The sequence below is a fragment of the Etheostoma cragini genome, chromosome 3 (assembly GCF_013103735.1).
Source record: "Etheostoma cragini isolate CJK2018 chromosome 3, CSU_Ecrag_1.0, whole genome shotgun sequence".
Classification (NCBI taxonomy): Eukaryota; Metazoa; Chordata; class Actinopteri; order Perciformes; family Percidae; genus Etheostoma; species Etheostoma cragini.
Window position 1 is genome coordinate 2,063,590 of NC_048409.1, and position 24,701 is coordinate 2,088,290.

The following is a 24,701-nucleotide window of genomic DNA, read 5'->3' on the forward strand; positions in this document are numbered from 1 at the left end:
TTGTCACTCAGTGTTTGTCAACTTTTTCTGAGGCTTTTTTATCAATAGTTTTTTCCTCAAACGGTATGAAATTGACTTAAATACCCAAATCAATGAAATTAAAGAACTGATTATTTCTTTAACTTGTTAAGAGTGTTGTATGGAACCATCCATGGTAGTTTATTTGGACAATATGGTTGAAAGAAAACCCAAATTTCTGATATAGAAACATTTTGAAAATGGGTCAAATTGACTTGAGGACACCACGAGGATTAATAAACACTTACCATAGCCTACATATTGACCACAATAACACATAATTACTTCTACATTCAGTGTCCAGTTTTTCTTGATTTGATCAAATGCTACATCAATCTGAAATTACCCTTTAAATATAGAAACTTTTGAAACATATTGGGCTTTTTTTTTTTTAACTATCATAGATATGACACACAAGCAGTATACACTTTTTTTAATGTCTTCTCATTGAGAATGAATTTACAGAACAGCTGATATTGGAGTAACTGCTCCCTCTTGTGCTCCTTCTGCCTCATAGTCAGCGGAGGGGTCTCCATGGCGACCCACAGGGCCCCCTGCCTTCATCATGACAATCAGAAGCCCACAATGGAGAAAAGTTCACAGGAAACGAGACGTTTATGGTCGGTATTGTTGTTACAAAAAGAAATGCATCTGCCAAATGTAACAAAAAAAAAAGAAAAGAAGAAAAAAAAAAAAAGACTACTGAATTCTTTCCTTAAGATCCCAACATCGTTACCGAGGCGGGTCATCATAAAACCGCCCGACAAGGACTCCGAACTTTGAATATTTACAGATCGCGCCCCTGACAGTCTTACATCTCCAAACATTTTGTGGTGAAGCACTTTTAACTGCGTCTCCGTGAGGCAACGACATAGAGTAAGAAAACGGGTCGTTTCTTTTTTCTTGGAAACCTCAGGGACTGAACACAAAGGGCATCCATCACCTGTAATCACCTGCATTAAAATCCTCAGTACGTATATCTGGGAGTACGAACACTAGGGGTGGGGGGGGAAATGGATACAGCACAGTATTGCAATATTTTTAGTGGCATTACCGTATCGATACACAAGCGCCAAGTATCGATCTTTTCTTATATATGTGTTGGTCAGTTTGTCCAATTCTGCAGCAATAAAATTGAAGTGATATGAACAAAAGGAGACATGTTTCTTTTAAGATAAAACAGATGTTGATAAAGTTTCGTTGACGTCATTTGAAATTGGGAAAAATTACAAGTTGGAAAAAAGGTAATAAATTGCAATATATCGCAGAGTATTGCAATATGTTTAAAATCGCAATAATATCTTATCTCGGCATAAATCTCTATCGTATCGTAAGCGTCTGGTGATTCCCGCCCCGACCCCCAACGAACACCAAAACATACATGAGCGATCATGAGGATGCATTTATGACTGATAAGATACATTTCTTTCTTTTTTGTCCCAGAACACCTAAGTGAATTCAGTGTCCGTGCCGCATCATTTCATCTCGGTATCTTCCTCAGCCACTTCCTCAGCATCTTTCTCAGCCACATCCCCGGCTACTTCCCCAGCCACATCCCCAGCCACATCCCCGGCTACTTCCCCGGCCACTTCCTCAGCCACTTCCCCGGCCACTTCCCCAGCCACATCCCCGGCCACTTCCTCAGCCACTTCCTCAGCCACATCCCCGGCCACTTCCTCAGCCACATCCCCGGCTACTTCCCCAGCCACATCCCCGGCCACTTCCTCAGCCACATCCCCGGCCACTTCCTCAGCCACATCCCCGGCTACTTCCCCAGCCACTTCCCCAGCCACATCCGCGGCCACATTCCCGGCCACTTCCTCAGCCACATCCCCGGCCACTTCCCCGGCTACTTCCCCAGCCACTTCCCCAGCCACATCCCCGGCCACTTCCCCGGCTACTTCCCCAGCCACTTCCCCAGCCACATCCGCGGCCACATTCCCGGCCACTTCCTCAGCATCTTCCCCGGCCACTTCCTCAGCATCTTCTTCAGGCTCGGCCTCAGCTTCAGGATCATCCTCTGAATAGAGTCTGCAGTACTTGTCTACCATGACATCCAAGTCGTGCTTGACATGAGTGTTGACGTTAAGCATGGCGAGACTCTTGTTCCACTGCTTGGCGGGCACGCTGTCGAGGTAGGCCTGCAGCCGTTCACTCGCCGCCTCAGTTCTGGTGTCCTCCACTTTCAGAACTGGCAGGGCGGAAAGCACCTTGAGGAAGGAGTTGACGTTGGGAAAGAACTTGACATCTGGCAGCTGCAGGGTCTCGTGGATGGTGGTGGGCAGGCGCACCTCTTTGCCCCGGTGCTTCCACTTGATTCTCCAGCAGTGAAGCTCTGCGGGGAGCGTGTCTGGGTTGGGCAGGTCGCTACGGTAGACTTCTGCGTAGTTCTCCTCGGTGGTGTTGAACTTCATTTGGCCCATGACGCCCGGGACCAGTGACAGGCACTTAAGAGCTTTGAGGTTGGTGTCAGAGAACATGTCCTCCACCTCCTGCATGATGCCATGGATAATGGGCACGGTCACATACTCCTTAAAATAGGCCTCGGCTTGGATTTCACCCACATCGGCTGCACGCTGTTTCCGGAAGAACAGCCTCGGCACCTTCACAGGAACCCCCATCACGTTGGCCACGCTCACAGCCTCCTCGTACCAGAACTCGTGGTAGACATCGATGTTATCGTTGACCTCATTCAGTGAATGCAGGACAGCCGTCAGACTGTTGGCGGCGAAAAACACCTCGAGCGTTTCCCCTTGGAGATTCCTCCCGAAGGCTCTGGTGAAGGTGAGGACATTCTTCAAGATGATGACGGTGACGACGACCTCAAAATCAGACAGGGTTTCTGTGAACGCATACGCGTCGGCTGTGACAGCGTTGGCAAACCTGCCGTCGGCGTTGTCCCGAATGCTGTCCATGCACAGCAGCAGGGGCGGCAACAAGTCTAGAAGCACATCAAAAACATTGTGCTGCTCTGTCCATCCTGAGCCGGACGCTTCTTTTACTGCACTTCCCTTCTCCTCATTTTTCTGGTAGTGAGTAGCGATGGCTTTCTCAAGCTCATCCAGAGTAAAAGGCGTTGTGAAGAAAGCACCAAGCCTTCGCAGAGTCTCCATGACGACGTGGACGTTGGGAAAAGGGAGATTGTTGGCCAGGTGGATGTTCAGTGCCATATGAGAGCAAGGCAGATGCAATGCCAGGGGATACTTCTCCATCAGTAATACTGCCACAGCTTTCATCTTGGTGGTGGAAGTCCCGGTGGCCTGGTGGGCCTGACCACGACAGTCCTCCATGCTTAGCCCCCAACGGTCAGTCAGCTGGGCCTCCAGCCTCTCTACCAGTGCAGACTCATCCCCACCGAACGACATAAAGTCCAAAAACTCCTCTCGAAGGACGTTGTGCTGATTCACAAAGCGTAAAAATAGAGGCAGGTGTTTCTCGTTGGCAAATTCAACGAGGTCACCCGTCACTAGGGAGAAGAAGCGACTCTCCCTCACCTCCATTAGCATCTCCTCTCTCACTGTGTTCTCACAGACGTCCAACAGCTGGCTCTGCTGGGTTGCAGACAGGTATTCTGTGTTCACAGCGGTCGCCTGAAAGCGCTTCCTCAGAGCTTCATCGCCAGCATTCATGCGGTAATCTAGGATGACCTGGAAGTTGTTGGACACGTGTTCAGCCTCAGAGGCTTTGCCGGTCACTAACGGGATGCCCTGTTTTCCTAACATGACCACCACCTCAAACAAGGATCGCAGGTATTCGCGCAACTCCTTCTCCTCTGTGGACAGTTGAGGTTCATCCTCATTGGTGCTTGTGCTATCCTCGATGGCTGCATCTTTTTTGGAAAGCTGTTCGATAGAAGATGCCACTGGAGACAGAGAGACAGACAAAAACAAAAAAGGAACAGTGATCATTTTCAGTGAACGCTGAATAAAATGAACATGTCGCTGTTTTACATTCATGAACACATTTCCTATTTACTTACATCTCCTTTCTTTAATCTTCTTTAAATCTTCTTCAGTCTGAAATTAGAAACTTCCTTCAATTTAAAAATGTTTAAACTATCACGTTTAAAACTTGGTACATTTAAACAAAGTTCCTCAATATGTTTCTTACAAGTTCTTTAATCCGCTTGCGATGTCTTGTATGAGGGTTTTTTAGATGGCTTGTCAGATCAAATATGGTTGGAATGGCTGTGTCCTTCAATACGGTCCTGTAGGGGCTCTGAAAAGCAAGACAACTTGAATAAGCCATTTTAGGGAGACTCTCATTCATTTTTGGGAAATAAGTGGAAACATGCTGCCAGGCACGTTAGACTCGTATTAGATACTTACTGTTTTGCAAACCATTGCTGGGTCGAAGTGTTTGGCACATAATCTGTAGTGCTTGTTCAACTGGTCCGATGTTTTCGCCTCTAGGTCTGCTCTGCGGCAGTTCTCTACCCAGATTCGGCATCTAGAAAAGACACATGCTTTATGTGACGCTTGCAGAACAGAAATGTACTCTGAGACAGCAGATGTGTCTGTATACCCTTCTTCACAGTGGCAAGTGTATTCAAAATTACATCATGCCTTCTAAACTTTTAGACTGTGGTGATGACTGACACTTTTGTTACACTAACGTACAAACACCAGACATTAAAGAGCCACTCACTGTTCTGGACACTTCTCACTGAATTAAAACAAGCTCTGGCCACAGCTCAGAACTTATGTAATAATAATAGTAATGTATCCTTTATTAATTATGCAAGGGGAAATTACAGTGTTTTCACTCTGTAGTTATTAAACCCATTACACAAAAGGCCTGAATTACACACACATGCTCAGTACCTATACATGCACTAAATGGAGTGTGTGTGTGTGTGTGTGGGGGGGACTGCCCATGGAAAGGCAGTTGGGGGCAAGGCACTGGACCCCAACTCGCACCTCTCCAACTACCCATATGGGGATTTGAACCAGCGACCCTCCGGTTCCCAACTCCCCTCCAGACTGAGCTACTGCCACCAGTTATACATATGAATACTATATTTTTGTCTTGCTTTATGTTGAATTTTCAGAAATGACATTAGCCGAGCGTACATTCATTTCGAGTATTACGTGACAATTATTTATAGACTAGAGTGAAGACCACTAAAAGGGCTTTAGTTTTTGAGATACCGCTACCGGAGGTAGAACAAAGCACAGCAATGCTTTTCATATTCTCTTAGGTCTCCCATATACGAAATTATGCGTTTTTTTTTAAACTGCAAAAGCGGTTTTGACAGATACCTTTTCGTGACACACAACATACATATATATAAAAAGAAGTGTCAATTAAAGCCCGGCCGAATGGGAGATGATACGCATAAACTCAAGTAGTTTTTTTATAATGCAAGCTCTGATTGTTTCCAGATGTTTTGATCCCGAAAACAATGGAAAAGGGGTAAAAAGACATGTCACGGTTATGAGTTATTTGTTAACTAACTTTACCGTTAAGGTCATGCTTTAGTAGGTTACGTAAGCTAACTTTTCATATATTATGAAATATATGAAACTAACTCTATCTAAGAAGGCGTAAACGCTTAAGTAAGGGTTAGGTGTTCGTCAACGTGGGTCACGTTAACGTTAGAAACGATGCCTTACCTCTCAGGGTCCCGTGGAAACCGAAAAAATGCCAAATCTGACTGTGTGCTCTTCCGTGTACAGTTTGGGGCCGCGCAAAAATTCGGCATGCTTCAAGCTAGGTAGTTAGCTTAGCTGATTTAGCTGACTGTTATCATCTGCTTACTTTGGCGCTTTCGGTTGGAGAGTCCTGGGGACGCAGGTGATTTCTAACGCTAACACACAACGTATATGACCTCAAATAGTATCTAATAGCCGTTCCCATGAACAACTATTAAACAGTTTAGACTAGATTCAGGATTACAATCACACAACGGTTGAATTTGGAGTAGACCGTTTTGCAGGACGAGGGCCCGCCCACTTAGCACTTGATTGGACGTACCTAAAGTCTGAAATATAACTATTGGTCGCTTGTACTACACTGATCATTTCTATCAACCAATTAAAAGACAAGCAATTTTTCTTCTGACCCTTTGAATGTCTCTGCTGCCATCCACTGGCTAACTACAAGACCATAGACTGTACAAGACAGGAGCTAGCTAGCTACAATGGTAGGGCCATACACTTTATTATGTCTATGGGTTGGGCGACTTAGGATGTTTCACCGTTCTCTTAATACATTAATAGAGGCGCAATATATGTGGGTCGACCAGTTCCACTGTCAATGTATTTACTTACTAATGGATATATATTCATAAAGCTAGGTTATGTACGCTAACAATCGTCTGACGGCCTGTCAGAAAAAGAAAACAGATAGCTTGCTGTTATAGCGTTCAATCTATTTGCAATCTGTAACGTTATTACTTCCCCTTTACCTGTTCATCCCGGTCAGTATTAGCGTTTAAGATAGCTATGTCTTCATTCAAGTAAATTCTGTAGCTAGAAAGCCGGTTTTTGAAAGGAATAACTACGAATACAAATCTAGTAAAAATGGTCATATGTCATCAGTTATCATTACTAAAAAGAAATGGGAACAAGACGTCGTCACTTGGCTCGTTGGTCTAGGGGTATGATTCTCGCTTAGGGTGCGAGAGGTCCCGGGTTCAAATCCCGGACGAGCCCACCGTTTTCGTTTTCAGTTGTCTAGAGACAACTGATTTTGATACATATAGGCTAATTCAGCAGCACATAACCGTTTTGCCCATTTGCTTTTGTTAGGGTGTTATGGATTTTTTTGACGATGCTGCTCATTTACCGAGCAATGTTTCTTGTCAGCTACTGTCAATTTCAGCACAAAACCAAAGCTGTATAAGCAAAATTATAAGGGCTCGTCCGGGATTTGAACCCGGGACCTCTCGCACCCGAAGCGAGAATCATACCCCTAGACCAACGAGCCAGAACGTCATGGAAAGCTTCCCAATATTTTATAAATAAACACTACTTAAAGATGTAGTACTATGATGACGTGAAAAATACAGTAAAAAGAAAAGAAAAAGGTACTGACATTTTATTTATGTAGGTTTTTTTGTTTTTGTTTGTTAACTAGGGGTGAATGAGAACTTCTTGGAAATGAGATGGAGACCAATAAAGACACACAGAGCAATTCAATTAACTTCTTTTTATATATCATACATAAGACTGTCTTAATATAATACAAAGGGCATTGTCATAAACACAGCAAAGTCTTGACTAGATCTTACAATCTGTGGATACATGGACTTATCCTTTCCCCCATGCTGTTCAATTCTATAGTGCATGTTGCATGTACAAAAAAAGTGAAAAAATGTGAAATCAAAAATGAAAAGGATAAATCCAAATTAAATAAGAGGATTTCAACTTCTGTTGAGTGTTCAGATATGTCGACAAGTATACGTGTTTGTGTATAACCCACAAACTGAACAGGCTTATGAAAGATGGAACCTTTTTTTTTCAACCATGTGCTTCTCATATAACCAAAAAGTAAGGTTTGTGATGTACATGCACTTACAATATACCCTGTGAAAATTATTAAGGTTTGAAGATCTAGCTTTCCCTGTTTGATTCAAACCCTACCTCATAGTGTTGTCCTGATGTAGTCAAGTACCTTTGCCAAAAGGCAAGGTTTTGCCACTAAGAAAACAGGAGTTCCTGCCCACTGAATGGTCACCAAATTGACAAACATAATCAACATACCAGCAGGAGCAAGGTAGTGAGTTCTATACTTCCTTTATTAAAAAAATATAAATATATACATAAATTCTATTTCAACTATTAAAAAGGGGCTGCATTTCATGACAACTGCTCTAAATAAGAGGTCAATCAGCATGATCTGAAATAGGCGCACACTTACGAGTCACTGCAGTCAATTTTTTTTCTTTTTCAGTCTTTATTTTTGGAATGTTTAGTACCAGTATGAGTGCCAGCAATAAAACCACTGGCAATTTCTAAATGTCTCAAATTCTGCGGGGTATGAAAAATGATTGCAAATATGCAATTAACCTTGACATCCAGATAAAACCCCAATCTCAATATAGGTAGCTTTACATTTGTTTGTGGAAATACCAAGCATGATGTCTTAAGATGGTTTCTCCTTTAAGATGACAACAGCATGACCTGTGGCCTGCCCTTTAATTTGAAAGGTGGCTGTGGGCAGGTTTTTCTGTCTAATTTCAAAGCTGGTAAAATGAGCAACAGAAGAAAGAAAGCACTTCAAAATCCCTGATATAAAAAAAATCTGGTTATTGACTAACGTGTTGAGGACATGCATGTCTGCCTAGGCAAAGCATATGGTTGTGGGTTGAGGGACACCCTTCCCTTTGAACAGGACAATCATTGGGGGGGGGGATCTGCCCTTCCAAATCAGAATAATTCCATTCAACGCAAACCGATTTGCCACAATTACCCTTACCCTGCCAAGACATTAAGTCTTGCTTCCTGGCAGAAACTAGCCAAGTTGACCAAATGATGTATGAAAGGCAGCAAAACCCTTTGAAATAGTACGATGGGGGCAAAAGAAAAACGACGACACAGAAATAGAACGCATTAGTCTCCTTGTTTTTGTTTTTTTAAACCATCAGCTTCTATCTTGCTACTCCGGAGCCTGCAGAGTAACTACCAAATTCTCTAACATACCAAAGTTTTAAAAGACTCCCAAAATAATCTACCAATTAATATGGAAACAGTTTTGGTAAAACGTTGCAAACAAATCTGGCCAGAATACACAATAGCCAACGGTCTTAACAACGGTCTCCAGTTTTGCTAAAGTAATATATTGCAGCTGTTTGTATTGACGTTAAAATAGGATCTTGATAAACTTTGCGTCAAAGTGGTGAACTGCTACATTATTGGTTACAGACACCTATATGCTATAAAACAACTGCTTTGGTATAAAAACATATCCAAAGGGAAAATAAATTCTTGTAAAATTCACAGCATAATTTGAGGAGAAAAAAGGCAGTCACTTAACTCATTTTTTTCTTCAGTTTCCATGTTTTGGATGGAGAGACTTGTGCAGGTGGTTCTGATGAGGAACTACATGCAAAAGGGAAAAGTAACAAAACATAAAAGGGTAGACTCTGGAATAGATAGTTCTTTCCACTGCAAAATCCTTAACCAGTGAATAAGATTTTCAAGGAAGTAATGTTTAGGAGGTTGTTGTGTACAATAAGACCCTGTTATGTGGGGCCCTGCTGAAGAAGAAATCTTTGTCGAGAAAGGCCTCAAATTACCATTCTTATTTACCTTTTCTAAGTTGTTTTAATTTCCTTAAAGAATTAAGGGCTGTCTAGAGAGAAAAATAGAGAAAAGCCATCTTAATTCAAATGATAATGTCCAGCTCCATCCCCTTCCAAGTCCATGAGTCATAAGGCCAAAGGGTTATCTAGAACCAGCCACTGACTGTCTTCCTTCCACTGGGCGGATCCTTTCGTCTCCCGTGCCCATCGCTGCTCTCATCTGTGCCGGGCCCGGTTGCAGCTTGCAGGACTACGGGGCCTCTAGGCCTGAGGGGTGGTGCTTCCCTCTCCTTTGACCCGATTGGTGTCAGTATCCACCTGCAGGGTCTCCTCTCCACTCGGCCAGCACATGCTATAGGGACTCCACTGCTATGTGCTCCCCTTTAACAGAGTTACACAATACCGACCAACAACAAGAAATATCACCGCAAACATTTTCCCTCATTGTCAAGCTACAGGATTTACAAGCAGCTTTCACGAGAAATTTCACTAAAAAAAGGGCAAAATAATTAAGAACCGGTGGAACAGTAATGTCAGGCAGTCCGCGGTATGAACCGAAAGAGGACGCCAGCATTTCATCACCAACAGCTACCTGCAAAACAGCTTCAAACTTTGCTCTGAAATGCTCCTTAGAAGATTTTGCCACATAATACCATATGGTGATTACTTGGTGGTTACATGAAACTGGTGAAATGGTAAGATGGATGGTTCAATCTCACTATGGTTATTCCGCAGTATTATTTTGTGCCTAATGATTGCAAAAGAAAAACTGATGAAAATTACATATATACTTTTTAACAAAGGTTTATCTCTGTAGTAGCGGTTCAGTGATATCTCCCTTCTGACGTGAGCAGCTTTTGTTCTCAACACACCTTGTAGTAAAAAAACACCACCTTAAAAATGACGCACAGGGGGAACACACAGCCAAATGTCAGTGCAGTCACGAGCTGGCCATAGAACTCTGCTGCACACACACTCCAGTCATTGGAGACTCCTCCCGGTCCATGCCCTGCCTCATGCCCAGGTGGCCTTCCGCTAGGTAGTGGGCAGGCCCTGTGTTCGTGCCCATGGAGAATGCAGGGTGCGCTGCCATGCCAGTCTCCTGCCGTGGGTTCGAGAAGGCACCTAGCCCCATGCTCAGCCCACCATTCTGACCAAAGTCAAGAGCTCCGGCAGGCAAATGGCGGAGCTGGTAGGCCTGGTTGCCATGGTTCCCAGTGGAAGAGGACGATGTAGAGGAAGAGGAGGCAGAGGAAGACAGGGAGGTCATGGACAGATGGCCATGAACCACCTCCATTGAGTCCTGTGTTGAGGAGCTGTGTGTCGGGGAGGTGTAGTGGCGTGGGCGTGGCCGTGTAGCCATCATCTGCCCGTGGTGGTGATGAGCATGTGAGTGGGGATGCAGGGCCTTAGGGTGCTGAGGTGGAACATGGAAGGTGGTCTCCTGGACTGGGTGGGTCTCACCAGTGACTGACTCGGGTCCAACGCCACCTCCCCACACCAGCGGGGGTGGGTAAGGCTGTCTTGCCTGTCAATGTCGAACAAATAAGAGTCAGTTGTGGATATGGCCGTGCCGTTTTTAAGGTCTTAAGTTAGCATTGTTTTAATTTGATGGTCTGCAAGAAGATAAGACAGAGTAGTTCCCAATTTAAGAAGCATAACAATTTCTTTTGGCAATGCTACTTTTATTTAATCAGGTTCTAAGACCACAGTTTTTAAAATGTGATGTTAACACTGTCTTGTATTAAGATCAGACCATCAACAAGTCAATCAAGCAATATGGAAAAATACAATATTTCTTTAAATAATTTGTTTATCAGTCAAATGAATTAAACTTCTTAAAATGGAGGTAGCTTCTGTGCACATGCTGAATGAGCAAACATGTATACGATTTAGAAAATACAGCAAAACACTGAGTTTAAATGAAGAACCACTACAAAAACTCCCCTCAGTACCAGATGGAGTTTCAGATGGTTCTAGGTATCTTACTGACCTGTGGGCAGAGGCTGTCACCATCGATGGCAGGCAGTACCGTGCCGAAGTGTCCTCCACTGTGCAAGTGGTGATGGGTAGGGTCTGATCTTGCTCTGCCACTGGTACTTGTCCCAGATGATCCTCCTTAAAGTTAAAGGAAAAAAGTGTCATAAGTGCAGTCTCAACAACCTGACACAGAATACAGTATGTCAAATGTTACAGTAGGATTACTCAACGTTTAATAAAGCCAGGTTTTTTTTTCTGGTTAAGAACATGCTACAGTTAGGTGTTGATGCCAACTTTCACAAAATCAATATGATAAATGTCAACTGAAAAATGAATATAATTACATCAATGTGATAACATATTTCATATTAACATAGAACACAACAGACAAATCAATGGCTTTCACTACTTAATATGAAGGATAGTGGACCAGCAGAGTGCTGAGGTGGCAGTTACCTGAACTAGAGGAGGTGCTGGAGGTGGTTCCTGAAGACTGGGACTGCTCTAATGCGGGACTTGTAGACACGCTGCTGCTTGTATTGGTCCCCTCATCCGCAGTCTTCTTGAAGAAGCTGTGCTGCAGGGCATAGTAGGGCTGGATGCGGCTCTTGGGGTCATAGTCCAACATCCGGAGGATCAGGTCCTTAAACTTCAAGTAGTCAGCAACAGCATGGCCAGACTCCCCGGCCCGCCGGCCACCTGGACCCCCTGTCTCCACACCCAGGATGGAGTGGAGCTTCCGCGAGGCTGGAGGCTTATACTGTTTAAGGCAGAGTACACAACAATGACTTTTGTATTCCATCACAATCTACCTTAGTTTTCACAATAGTCCCAAACACAAACTTTAGTCAGTTCAATTGCAGCAAAAAAAAAGAAAAAAAGAACTGAACTCACCCTTTTGCCATCTTTGGTCTTCTTAACACTCCATGTACCATCCGAAAGCTTCTCAAAGAACTTTCTGGCTTTTGGGGCTAGGTCCATTATGTGATTAGGTGGGATACCTAGAACCTCGACTATTTTGTTCATCTGGTCCACCTGGGGAACAAGGTATTAATTAAGTTACTGTAATGTTCACATGGTAAATCTGTAATTTAAAAGACAGCACACTCAATACATTTTTATATACAGTAAATGTCATCCTAAGATAACTTAACTGTCAAAACATTTAGGCTGAGGCAAGTGGCCACAATAACGGGAGACAGCCATGTCAAGGCTTGGTAACTGATCGATGTGGTATGTTTTAGGCTTGTAAAATCCACATTTTAATCTCTGAGGGCCTAGATGACATTTGGAGGCTAGACATCAGGTGAAAAAATGACAATAAAATCATTGCTAATCTCAGTTATATTACAAAACACAACACAAATCTGAGAAGTATTTCAGTTTTGTATACCTCATTGGCTCCGCTGAAGAGAGGTTCTCCAGTGTGCATCTCTACCAAGATGCAACCCAAGGACCACATGTCGATGGCCAGGTCGTAGGGCATTCCCAGCAGCACCTCTGGCGAACGGTAGAAGCGACTCTGGATATATTGATATATCTACAGAAAAAAAGCAGGGACAGTCAGACTCCCCATTTGCCTGTAAATTCTAAATTACCTATTAATAACACCACAATTGCTATAAGCAACAACTATCACACACTCCTCGGGGACATTCTTGAACACATTTATTTTTATTGCTGAAGAAAAACTACAGGTAGATACCCTTTGTCCCAGTTGGCATGAACTGCCAAAGTCCACTATTTTAATGGCACTCCTCTTGGGGTTACAGAGGAGGATGTTCTCAGGCTTCAGGTCACAGTGGATGATGCTGAGCTCAGGCGTGGCCAGGAAGAGCAGCGCCGTGCATAGCTGCTGGGCAAACTTCCGGGTGAGGTTGAGTGAGACACCACGGAAGTTGGTATTTCGGAGTAAGTCATACAAGTTATATGAAAGCATCTCAAACACGAGGCAGAGGTGGTTCCGGAACATGAAGTGACGCTTTAGGTGAACTGCGGAAAACCAAATTTTACCCATGTTAATTAAATACAGGAAAAGCATTTTGATTTATTCTGTCTTGTAAGATCAGGGGGAAATTTCAAGAGTGGGTTACCAATGTAGTATTTCATCTCGGTATCATGTTTGTTCATGAGCTCTAGGAGGCGCACTTCAATCTGGGCTTGATTGAGGAAAGCTTTCTTGTTCTTGATGATCTTAATGGCAACCCATTCCTGCTCAGCACGGTCATACGCTTTCACAACCTAAAGATGTCAACAAGAGCACATATTAATGTTTCCCAATGTTGAATCACAACTGTTCCTTTTCAAATGTTAACTGTACATGAAAAATCTTCAGGAAATGGCTTTATACAGAACAAAATTAAACCATCCTGTGTTTCTCCAAATTTAAGACAAGTTTCTCTGTCACATTCACTCAAACCAAGTGTGTGTTGTGTGCGTATGATGCATAATCAAGCACCTGTCCAAATGATCCTTTTCCTATCAAGGAATCAATCTCATAGCGGTCCATCCACTTCTCCCCATTCTTGACGATGTAGTCATAGTTATCATCGTCATAGCCGTCGTTAAAGACTTTCCTCTCTTTTTTGTGACTGGAATCTTCACCCTGACCCTGTTGGTGCCGTCGCTTCTTTTTTGCATAATACACCTATAAATTAAAAAGTAAACAATTCCCTTGTTCATACTGGATGACTTTTTATAATACTTACAAGTTCAATGTTTACAAATCTTCACAATGTAACAAACCAATAACATATTGAATATATTGGATACAATGAAATGTATTTAATGAAAAACACAACAAACCTCATTGATGTGTTTGTATGTTTTGATAAGGTCAATGGAGAGCTTCCTCAGGGGAGCTGAAGTTGGGTCACGAAAGCACTGGGGCATGTGCCTCTGAAGTAACAAATGGGAAAGTCACAACGTTTCATTAATAAACTATATGCACAGTGCGTTTTTTAAGTAATAGGGCTTATCTAAATTGCTAATGATAAATCTTAGAGGCCATTCCTTAAATGATATGCAATATATGTTTGCACAATATCAACTGGCTAGATAAAAAAAAAACTACAAAAAAACATATACAAGCAGCTACTCTGCCTGGTGACAGCAGCAAAAAGGGAGGAATACTTTCATATCACATTAAGTATTGCAATTATTGTAACACTACACATCAAGACTAAAAGAAATGCAAGAGCTGGGGTAGGGTAGAGTTAGTGTACCTGATTGGCAGTGAGCTGTGGTGTCTGGTCGCTGTACGGTAAGACCGTAACAGATTGGTCAGTGCTTGGCTGGTGGCGGTCACTGTACTGCTGGTGCGTATGGGGCATTGGAGCAGCCATCTGAAGACCAGCAGTGTGTAAAGAAAAAGAGGGCGCAAGCCGGACGGACGAAGGTTTGCATGCTGAAGTCTCTCCTCCTAAAAGAAATTAACACCGCCATGAGTTGCATATTACTACATTTAAAAAAATTAAAACACACAAAAGAGGGTCAAGTGTAATAGTATTTCAGCAGTATTTCCTCTATTCCACAAAAGAAATTTCCAGCCCAAAAATAAAAAAACAGGTTAAGATAAGCCTAAGGTTAAGATATGCTTCTTATTTGACTGATTTAATATAAATGGGCATTATTTGTGGGTTAATCAAACCAGAAAGAATTTCCTTAACACAATAAAGTCCGTTGGGAAAGAAAAATATATGCAGTGCAAATTATGCATTTGTAATATTTACATGTATGTTGAAATGATCAAGCTCACCCTTTAAACACAGACAAAAATTATCATAACATGTTGAGAACAATAAAAAGGGTTACTTCATTGTTAGCAGAAATGTCAGATTAATACAATGTCTTTTGTTAACATGTAAAGTAAAAAAAAATGCATCAAAGGATAACCACAAAAAATAAATAGCAGTAATATATCAACCTTTGTGAAGAAAAAGGAGCAAAACAGCAAGTTTAACAGTGAAAAGGGGTGAAAACAAAGCATCTCCACACTAAACAGTGAATCATCCTTCATTTTAAGCCAGAAGGAATCAAAAAATTATCAAATAGCATGTTCAGCTATCAGCATCTCTCACCAGACAACACAATTCACCAGTGCTACACAGTAACCACTATTCAGAATCCCAGCAACAGCACCTAATTAGCATAGCCTATCACCACAGAGATACAGCGTGATTTGGCAAGCCCATCAATGCACAGACCAATCACAACGCAGTATGCAAATAGCCTACTTTTGTTGCCAGGGCAGAGCTGCTCCCATTTTCCAATGAGAAAACAAGAAATAAACAAGAAATAAAATTGAACTTTGGCACACTTAGACGCTGCTTTCAACACAAGAGCCTGACAGCAAAATAGCTGCACAACCCAAAACCTGCACTCCATATGAGAGCATTAGAAAGCTGACCTAGCTTTGGAAAAGGAAAAAATACACATTCACTGACAGAAATAAGAGGAACTGTAAGATGATAGAGCACAGGCAAAGGCTGTATTTAAAACTATATATTTTTTATACTATATGAAAATATATATATATATATATATTTGTCCATTGTATAAAAATAAATGTATTAAATAAAACCTCATGTTGCAAGAAGGGTCCCAACTATAACAAAAATAATGTAATGTATACTTTATACTTACTATACTGTCAAAGCAAAAAAATTGATAGATTAGATAGGCCTAGATCCAATAAATTTTATTTGAATCAGTTTATAGATGTATTCAATTTAAAGGACTAAATTGATAAGAAGAATTTGTCTAGATAACTAGTGTGTCTATTTTCCTGTTTGTTTAGATGAGACCTGAAATTATTACAAACTAATTGTAATCACTTGGAGTGCTGTCATCAAATAATAGGTGCATTAAATGGATATTTAAATATAGCACCAGCCAATTCCAATAATTGAATAATGATTTAAGATTGACTCTTTCTTCACTTAAGTTTGTCCTAACATTTGAGAGTCTGGATATCAAATTCAGAACAGCAAAATAAATGCAAGAGAAGAAGATCTTAGGTGCAGCACTTCCCACCAAAGGGTTAAGGCTTAATATATATAGCAGCTAACCTGGATGCATCATCTCCTGTAAAATTTCATATCATCCTGGGAGGAGAGTCCAGCTGCAAACCACAACCCACTATAAAGAACAAAAACATATCATTATCATTGTGCATCTTTGGTGGTTATATAACTTCACAGTGGTTCAACTTTTGTTGAGAAGAAGGGACAGAGGACCCCTAAAGAACAGAGAACACCCCAAAACTTTGAAAAGTGTGCTTGGGGTAAATGTATACACTATGGGAGAATTAGAAAATAAAGCTGAGGTTCAATAAAAGGCAAGTTGCTTATGTATCAACAGTCAAAAGCCGTTAACGTCTGGGCAATTAAAGTTTCTTGTTAAATTGCTGAAAGATTAACAGTTCACTCAGAGAGGCACAGACTACAAAATATTCACAAAACAAATGAATATTGTTGGGACTCAGTAGCACTGGTTCTCCTCTCAGCATGTCCATAGTCAGTATACTTTTATTTATTTTTTAAATAATAGTGGATTTTATGACCTGAAATATACTTTCACACAATAGGTAGCCCAACCGAAATCACTGTAGGTGCATTAGCGTATCATGCAAATTGACAAAGAACTAAACAAGTTTGGTTTGAGCCCATTTCACAAACACAATACCTGACAGATGGGTTGAACAAATCACCAACCTTAATGGGGAAATGTAAGCTGTATTTGACCAACAAAGCCATTTTGCAAGTGCACTTGTAGCTCTTAACTCTCTCCTAAACGTTTGATTGTTCTTTATTTTCAGTACTGACATGTGAACAGTTCCTTTCCTGGCTCTATTCATCACGCCATTAACGGGCCAATTTAGGTGTAAATATAACGACAGCTAGCTTGTTATTAGTAGCCGTATCATATCAAGTGATAGCTGAGGATCTCTGTTACAAACCTATGTGCCATCTTCTAACGCCCAACTGATTAGATACATCCCAAAGCTGAATCAAATATAACCCATCCAAAACAATTAAAAGCTAACGCCCGTGAATAAAGACGTAACGTTACCAGAGTAGCTCTGTACTTACAGATGATGGGGTAGATCTCGTCATGGTTGGAATTTAGAAAGCATATTCAGTGTTAATTTGCGTCCTCTCTTGCTACATATCGTTGGTGTATGTATCCAATTCCTAGTATAAATGGCAAACGCATTCAGGCTTACGTTACCGTTAGCAGCCTTAACTAGCTAACGTTGTCGTCGTTAACGTTGCCCTGAAAACTGCGGGACAAGCGAGCATATCGCTCACCAATCCAACGTTAGCTTGTGACGCTGTGTTCAGCCAGCGGGTTGTGGGGCCCATTCAGCTGGTTCGTCAACAAGTCAGCGTTAACCATTAGCCAGGTTAGCCGAATTAGCTACCAGGCTTTAGCCAGGTGAGCTTCCGTAATGTTACTGTACTACTCTAAAACCCGACCTACCGTTCCACCTACTATATATGCAGTTAACATTGCATCGGCAGTACATCAAACGGGGCTGTTAGCTAGCACGGAAACATTTGCTTAAAGCGTACAATGACAGTGTCTAACATCGCAGGTTTAACGTTAGCTGTAACGTTACCGTTAACCCCGTGCCAGCATGACACTCAGCTCCCATACAATACTACAGCTCACAACAAGCTGAAAAACTGTGCCCGTTAAACATTAAAATAAGTCCGCTGACCTACTGACTGAAAGCAAATGTTAGCGCTGGCTTTAGCGGAGTCGGCACCGCCACACAATGTTAGCTAGCCGCCACACCATTAGCTAACGTTACCACTCTCAACTTCACTCTCGCGTCCATCAATGTTAACCATTCACGTAACATCTAATACATACATCTGCGAAAGCGTGAAATGTTAAGCTAACGAATGAAAATATGAAATGTTACATTTTACAATGTCTCACCTCTGATGGCACGATCTTCATTTAAAGTCCAATAACCTGTATGATGAGGAAACTTATCCAGCTTGAGATGCTCCCCTCCCTGCACGGTTAACGTTAAATCCACTGATCACCGTCCTCTGATCGGCACACTCTAAAATAATTCACCAGCCAGATGTAATATGCTTTACATTTCCCGATCTTAGATGAACAGCATCGGCGATTGAAGCAACTTTGACTAACGTTCCTATCAAATGATGACTGGCAACATGCTAACGTTAACTAGCACGCATAACTCACTAGCTAACCTTAGCGAGCTGGCTAGCTAGTTGACAAAATGAGCGCAGCTAACATTAGCTACATGCCCTGGCTAGCCTCAAGCTAACAGTTCTAGCTACCGCTAAATAAACGTTATGCCAAATACGGATTTTACGCTGTCTTTGCAAATTTAGCTCCGGCCACTTCGATAAATATGTCAATATAGTTAAGTCCAGAGTATTTAAAACATGAAACAGAAGCCGTGTCCTCTGATAATTTTGGTTAGGAATTTTGTGTCAATTTTCACAAAATGGCGCGCGGTCCAAACCTGCGCAGTGAACCGGCCCGGTGGACCAGAGACACGGACAACTGAGTTAGTGCGGCGCCGCCTAATTATTTCAACTATGTTAAAACGTCGGCCTTTTGATCTTCTTAATCCGATCCACTAGACGCATTTCGATATCCAAAAACGTCAAATATATATCCACTGACAGCATTATTCCGGCGGGAAGAGAGAACATTTGAAAAGACTGAGCTGGGGAAAAAAACCCTCCTGACAAAATGGCGATGCTCTAGCTTGTTGCCATGGCAACTGTCAATCAAAAAAAAAGAAAGTACCCGGATGCACCGATGACGAATAAAATCTCGCTGGCCAGAGTTACAGGACACATAACTCCAGTGGGGTCCCTGTCTGTCTTTTAACCGTGTTTGGCCTGTTGCTACCATTCGGCAGAAATGTTACCTATATACCCTTTACTGTGTGTATTTTTACAATTTGAAACTATTACTACCCTTTATCCTGGTAACCGGTGTGTGTTTTATTTCCTATTTTCTTTCTTTAGCGTTGGTAATTTAAAGAATAACTTGGCCAAAACTCCTTTACAACAAGAGCCATAGCTTGTAGATTGTATACCTCCCCCGTCTATTTATAATACTACTACTAATAATAATAATAATAATAATGATAATAATAATAATAATTATAATAATAATAGTTATAAGTGTTATTTCTTTATATTTTCACTTTATCATCATTATTTTTTTATATTTTTTATATTTTATTTTTATAAAAATATGAACTTTCAATTAATGTTAATTCAAGTTTAGTTTGTCACCTGTCGTAAACTCATCATGTTTTATTTTGAGAAGACATATTTGCACAGTACAGCAAGAAATAGGCTACACTTTAATGTCAATGAGTGAAAAAGACATTAATAAGGGCAGCTCTTCTGTTGTACAACTTCAAGTCAAATATAGCTTTTTATCCCAAGCATTGTTAACATAAACTTTGTCGTTTTCCCAAAACACTTGTTATTCCACCTGAGACTGTTATAACCACTGCATACAGCAATTATTTCCATGTAGTCCAGGCCCAAGAGGTTCAGATAACACTCTATGGAATCTGTGATCTGAGTGAAATTGTCAACTTATGACATCTGCTGGTTGTATCCTTACTCCAAAGGGAGATTTGTTTTAATCATAAACGTGGCGCAAGACCATGAAGTGGTTGATTAAGGACAAGTAAAATAATTTCAGAATCAATACAAAAACTGACAAGCAACCAATGTTAATGACTTCAAAATAGGTGTCACACACTTACTCCTTCTGTTCCTAGTAAGCACTCTGGCAGTTCTGAATCAATTATAACTGACTAATGACTTTTTTTTTTTTGTCGACCAGATACGAGTGAATTGCCTGGCCTGCTGGATATTAAAGCATGCATTAGTCTCTCTGTGTAGCTCAGAGAAAGAAATGACCACACTTTAGCTGTAGGCCATGTTTTGAGATGATTAAATGCAGATTTGGCGACATGACCCCAAAGACCTAGTTCTGAGTCAAAGACGACGCCAGGGTTTCTTGCCTGCTGGATTGATGTAGAGAATTAGATTTTTGGGCCACTATCTCTCATTTACCCACAGCTGCACAATTTCCTCTCTTGCCAGAAAGAAATGATTAGCTAGCTTGGTAGCCTCCAACAGTTGTGGTTATTTAGGTAAATTAATATGTCCACCTATACATATATTAATTCTCTAAACAAACTTATTCTGTTAAGGGTCAGTGCTCTTTGGCTAACAGGTTGGACACACCTAGGTACTGTATGTCTGTAGTCAATCATAAGGCAACCACAATTAGAGAGAGAAATACTCCTAATACACCAATGGGCATGTCCTTTACCTGCCCATTGAAACTCTTAAAGACAGGGGAAAACGGAACATCACACAGAAAGGGCCCAGGCCCAGACAATCAAAGACTACACTTGTTTTGTTAGACACTAGTGGTAACCACTGCCGTGCCTAAATAATCCCTGTCCAGTCCAGATTTGCCCCACTAACAGATCACAACACAGACGTGGATGCCATTGACCCTGTTAGATGACTTTCTGTCACATCTACTGTCTAAGTATGTACCTATACTGCAATATTACACAAAACAAACTTCAAGGCATAATAGTCCTATTCTAAAGTCCTATTTTAAAGCACAATACAATATCTCATCATAATCAAAATCACGAGGACTTTCTATATATTCCATTGTTTTTGGGCGGTTTTGCAAAAATATGTTGATTTCATAATGTTTACTTTAGAAAACAATGTACTTTGTTAGTCAACAACAAATAGTCCATTAGTTTCTGTAACACCTGAATTTGCAGAGGATGCTGTGGAGAAATATCACCCTGCTTGATATTAAGGCAAACTACAATAATGGTGTTTACTTTTGCCTTTTCCCCTACAATAGGGCAAAAAAGTTTTTGATCCCCTGCTGATATTGTACATTTGCCCACTGACAAAGAAATGATCAGTCCATAATTTTAATGGTGGATTTAATTGAACAGTGTGAGACAGAATAACACTAAAAAATAAAGAAAAATGCACGTAAAAAATGATGTAAATTGATTTGCATTTTTAATAAGGGAAATATGTATTTGACCCCTCTGAAAAACATGACTTAATAAAAGGTCTGGAGACTGGCTAGGCCCCTCCAGGACCTTAATGTGCTTCTTCTTGAGCCACTCCTTTGTTGCCTTGGCCGTGTGTTTTGGGTCATTGCCATGTTGGAATACCCACGACCCATTTTCAATGCCCTGGCTGAGGGAAGGAGGTTCTCACCCAAGATTTGACGTTACATGGCCCCCGTCCATCGTACCTTTGACACGGTGAAGTTGTCCTTAACCCTCAGCAGAAATCCCCCGAAAGCATAATGTTTCCACCTCCATGTTTGACAGTGGGGATGGTCTTCTTAGGGTCATAGGCAGCATTCCTTCTCCTCCAAACACAGCGAGCTGAGTTGATGCCTAAGAGCTCCATTTTGGTCTCATGACCACAACACTTTCCCCCAGTTGTCCTCTGAATTATTCAGATGTTCACTGCCAAACTTCAGAGAGGCATGTATATCTGCTTTCTTGAGCAGGGGGACCCTCTGGGCGTCCTTCACGGTGGTAGTGTTTTACCAATTCTTTTCTTGGTGACTATGGTCTCAGCTGCCTTGAGATCATTGAAAGATCCTCCTGTGTAGTTCTTGTCTGATTCCTAACTGTGCTTATGATCACTGCAACTCCACGAGGTGAGATCTTGCATGGAGCCCCAGCCCGAGGGAGATTGACAGTTCTTTAGTGTTTCTTCCATTTGCGAAAATTGCACCAACTGTTGTCACCTTCTCACCAAGCTGCTTGGCAATGGTCTTGTAGCCCATTCCAGACTTGTGTAGGTCTAAAATCTTGTCCCTGACATCCTTGGAGAGCTCTTTGGTCTTGGCCATGGTGGAGAGTTTGGAATGATTGATTGCTTCTGTCGACAGGTGTCTTTTACACAGGTAACAGACTGAGATTAGGAGCACTCCCTTTAAGAGTGTTCTCCTAATCTTAGTTTGTAACCTGTATAAAAGACACCTGGGAGCCAGAAATCTTTCTGATTGAGATTTCAAATTCCTTTTTCCCTCATTAAAATGCAAATCAATTAATAACATTTTGACATGCATTTTTCTGTATTTTTGTTGTTATTCTGTCTCTCACTGTTCAAATAAATCTACCATTACAATTATAGACTGATCATTTCTTTGTGATCTTTCTGAGCATTTCATTCCAAAGGCCAAGGGAACTTTATTAGGAGGCATAGTATCCTGATCCATGAAATAAAAAGAAGTGATAATAAAAATCGGCCTCAATGGAATTTTAACATAGGGGTGTCTAAACCTACCATACATTATTTAATCACAAAAAATGTCCCTAAAGGTTGGATTTTCCTCATTTTATAAATCAAGGCAGTAAGATAAATTTCCAAAAGATCATTTTTTTAGTCCTCATTTTAATCAACTTAAGCATGGGTTCCTATACTCATGAGCAGCACTGTGTGTGATTTTCATCAGTGGTTGGTTCATTAAATTAGTTTTACAAGTAGTTGAAAACTATTATTAACTTTAGGGTTAGGACTTACTGACACTGGAAAGTCTATTGTGCAGCTAATGCACCCAAAAAGCAGTTTGAGCACAGTTTCTGTTCCCACATCAGAGATTTCAGAGATTTTCCTTGATTCCAACACTGATCGTTACAGTATACCTTTGACCACAGGATGGCAGCAAAAGCTTATTTAGTTTAGTGTTATGCAAACCGTCTGGTGATGACATACACGGTTTCTAAATTTCTTCCACATTATTTGGAGTGGCTGAGTAGAAGATGGTTAAAGGCATTATATGTCGAGCTATCACTGGCACAGTCAAGGGACTAAACCGGCTGGCAAAACTGAACTTACATTTCATGTGACTATCAAACAAATAACTTGTTTTTAAATTTATTGTGTAAAAAAGTAAATTTATGTTTCCAGCTGAAGTAGTTTAATTACGCGTCTTTGTCCTGGTAGGTCTTCATGGCTCAAAATGCAGAAAAAATCTAAACAAATATGCTTTTTCTCTTCATGAGTGTCCTCACGGGCTTTTTTTTGCTTCAGTCAGTGAATTTAATAGTATCCATGATGTTTTCCACTGTGGCATAATGTTGCAGGCCCTGCAGAGACACCAGTACTGATGAGTCAAAATATATCACAAAGATATTGCTTTTCCATAGTTTTTTAAAGTTAATGGCAGTGCTGGAAGAAGTACATACTGGCTTTGCCAAGTGTGTTAGTATGTCTGCGGCATAGAATGTAAAGATCATTGATGGAGCTTCCGGGTCTGAAAAGTAAAGCCCATGCAGGAGTGCCTTGAACCTCCAGTCTTATTCCAGCCATTGGTTGCAAAAACAAGTCAGCTTTTGTTGAGTCTATGAGAAAATGACCCTAGCCTACTTCTCAATTGATTTATTACCTCAGTAAACATATCAATCATATCATGTCTTCTTCAGTAAAGCATGATGTTCATTTTGTATATTATGGCACTATTTAAAAATAAATAAATGGTAAAACAGGGAATGCTTTAGCGCTTTACGCCAACCTGTCATTCACAGCTCAGCAATGTGTATCAACGGTCCTGTGTTACAGATTTTCTTGGTACTGCTGTACATGCAGATACATGCCAGTACCTGAAAAAGAAGCCCGGAAAAATTTGCCAGATGCCTCGATTCAGCTGGTTGGAAATCAAAACTGTTCCCTCTGTAACAATTAGCTTAGTGCAGCGCCGTTGCAACCCTAGATGACACTGGCTCAGCTGCTTCATCCTCCCCGAGCCCCCCCCTCTCGCCCAAAAGTCACCACGTCCGCTTTAGAAAAACCAAGATGGCGATGTCCAAATTGACAACTCAAGGCTTCAACATGGTAGTCCACAAATCAATGGGTGACGTTGCTGCTGCTCGTTGATTGGCATTGATTTTCCAATCTATGGTCTATGGCCAGGGCCTCTCCACTTTACGGCCCTGGTCCGACTTAGCGTCACGGCTGGTGTTATCCCATTGTAAGATGGTCTGTGTATTGGATTATTATTTTTGTGCATTAAATATAAGCAGCATTTTAAAGTTGTACCAGTTTGTTTAATTTAAAAAAGCATTATGTTTTAAATGTTGATCAAATAGTTTATGTAGGAAACCTAACTAGCTCTAAGTAACTTGTAATCATAGCTGTGAAATGAATGTAGTTGAGTAAAATGTATAACATGAAGTGGTAGTACAGAGGGGTATAGTAGCTAGCTTAAAATAAAAGACACTTAATAATTGTGGTTATACACAGTATTTGAGTAAATGTAGGTATACTTTCAACTACTGGTTAATGGTAAAAAAAAGTTTCAATGATTTTGACTCTGATAAAATCACAAGTGATTTACGTACATCTCATACTATCCATCCATCTATTTG

At 41.2% G+C, this 24,701-nt stretch overlaps 2 protein-coding genes, 1 long non-coding RNA gene and 2 other non-coding genes across 9 annotated transcripts; 2 read left to right on the plus strand and 3 right to left on the minus strand.

The window, feature by feature from the left end:
- Window positions 1–1,449: 1,449 nt before the first annotated feature.
- On the minus strand, window positions 1,450–5,991 carry thap12b (THAP domain containing 12b). Its single transcript, XM_034864080.1, has 6 exons — window positions 5,634–5,991; window positions 4,347–4,467; window positions 4,129–4,236; window positions 3,998–4,034; window positions 2,011–3,880; window positions 1,450–1,536 (listed from the first exon to the last, which is right to left on the minus strand). Exons 1-6 carry the CDS (start codon window positions 5,720–5,722, stop codon window positions 1,494–1,496), a joined length of 2,268 nt encoding a protein of 755 aa, XP_034719971.1. The 5' UTR covers window positions 5,723–5,991; the 3' UTR covers window positions 1,450–1,493.
- A 547-nt stretch (window positions 5,992–6,538) lies between these two features.
- Window positions 6,539–24,189, plus strand: LOC117939080. Its single transcript, XR_004655527.1, has 4 exons — window positions 6,539–6,552; window positions 14,445–14,449; window positions 16,191–16,193; window positions 24,120–24,189. It is a non-coding gene; the product is annotated as an uncharacterized LOC117939080 (long non-coding RNA).
- On the plus strand, window positions 6,603–6,674 carry trnap-agg. Its single transcript has one exon. It is a non-coding gene; the product is annotated as a tRNA-Pro (tRNA).
- On the minus strand, window positions 6,877–6,948 carry trnap-cgg. Its single transcript has one exon. It is a non-coding gene; the product is annotated as a tRNA-Pro (tRNA).
- On the minus strand, window positions 7,156–19,009 carry dyrk1ab (dual-specificity tyrosine-(Y)-phosphorylation regulated kinase 1A, b). 5 transcript variants are annotated; one of them, XM_034864090.1, is made up of 12 exons: window positions 18,194–19,009; window positions 16,315–16,384; window positions 14,470–14,666; window positions 14,051–14,143; window positions 13,704–13,892; window positions 13,339–13,486; window positions 12,951–13,237; window positions 12,639–12,785; window positions 12,140–12,280; window positions 11,702–12,005; window positions 11,259–11,383; window positions 10,206–10,793 (listed from the first exon to the last, which is right to left on the minus strand). In XM_034864090.1, the coding sequence occupies exons 2-12, from the start codon at window positions 16,325–16,327 to the stop codon at window positions 10,206–10,208; spliced, it is 2,232 nt and encodes a 743-aa protein (XP_034719981.1). In that variant the 5' UTR covers window positions 16,328–16,384; window positions 18,194–19,009. The 5 variants fall into 5 exon arrangements, with proteins under 5 accessions (XP_034719995.1, XP_034719981.1, XP_034719989.1 ...); XM_034864098.1 differs by lacking the exon at window positions 18,194–19,009 and adding an exon at window positions 17,338–17,638; XM_034864111.1 differs by lacking the exon at window positions 16,315–16,384.
- Window positions 24,190–24,701: the final 512 nt, after the last annotated feature.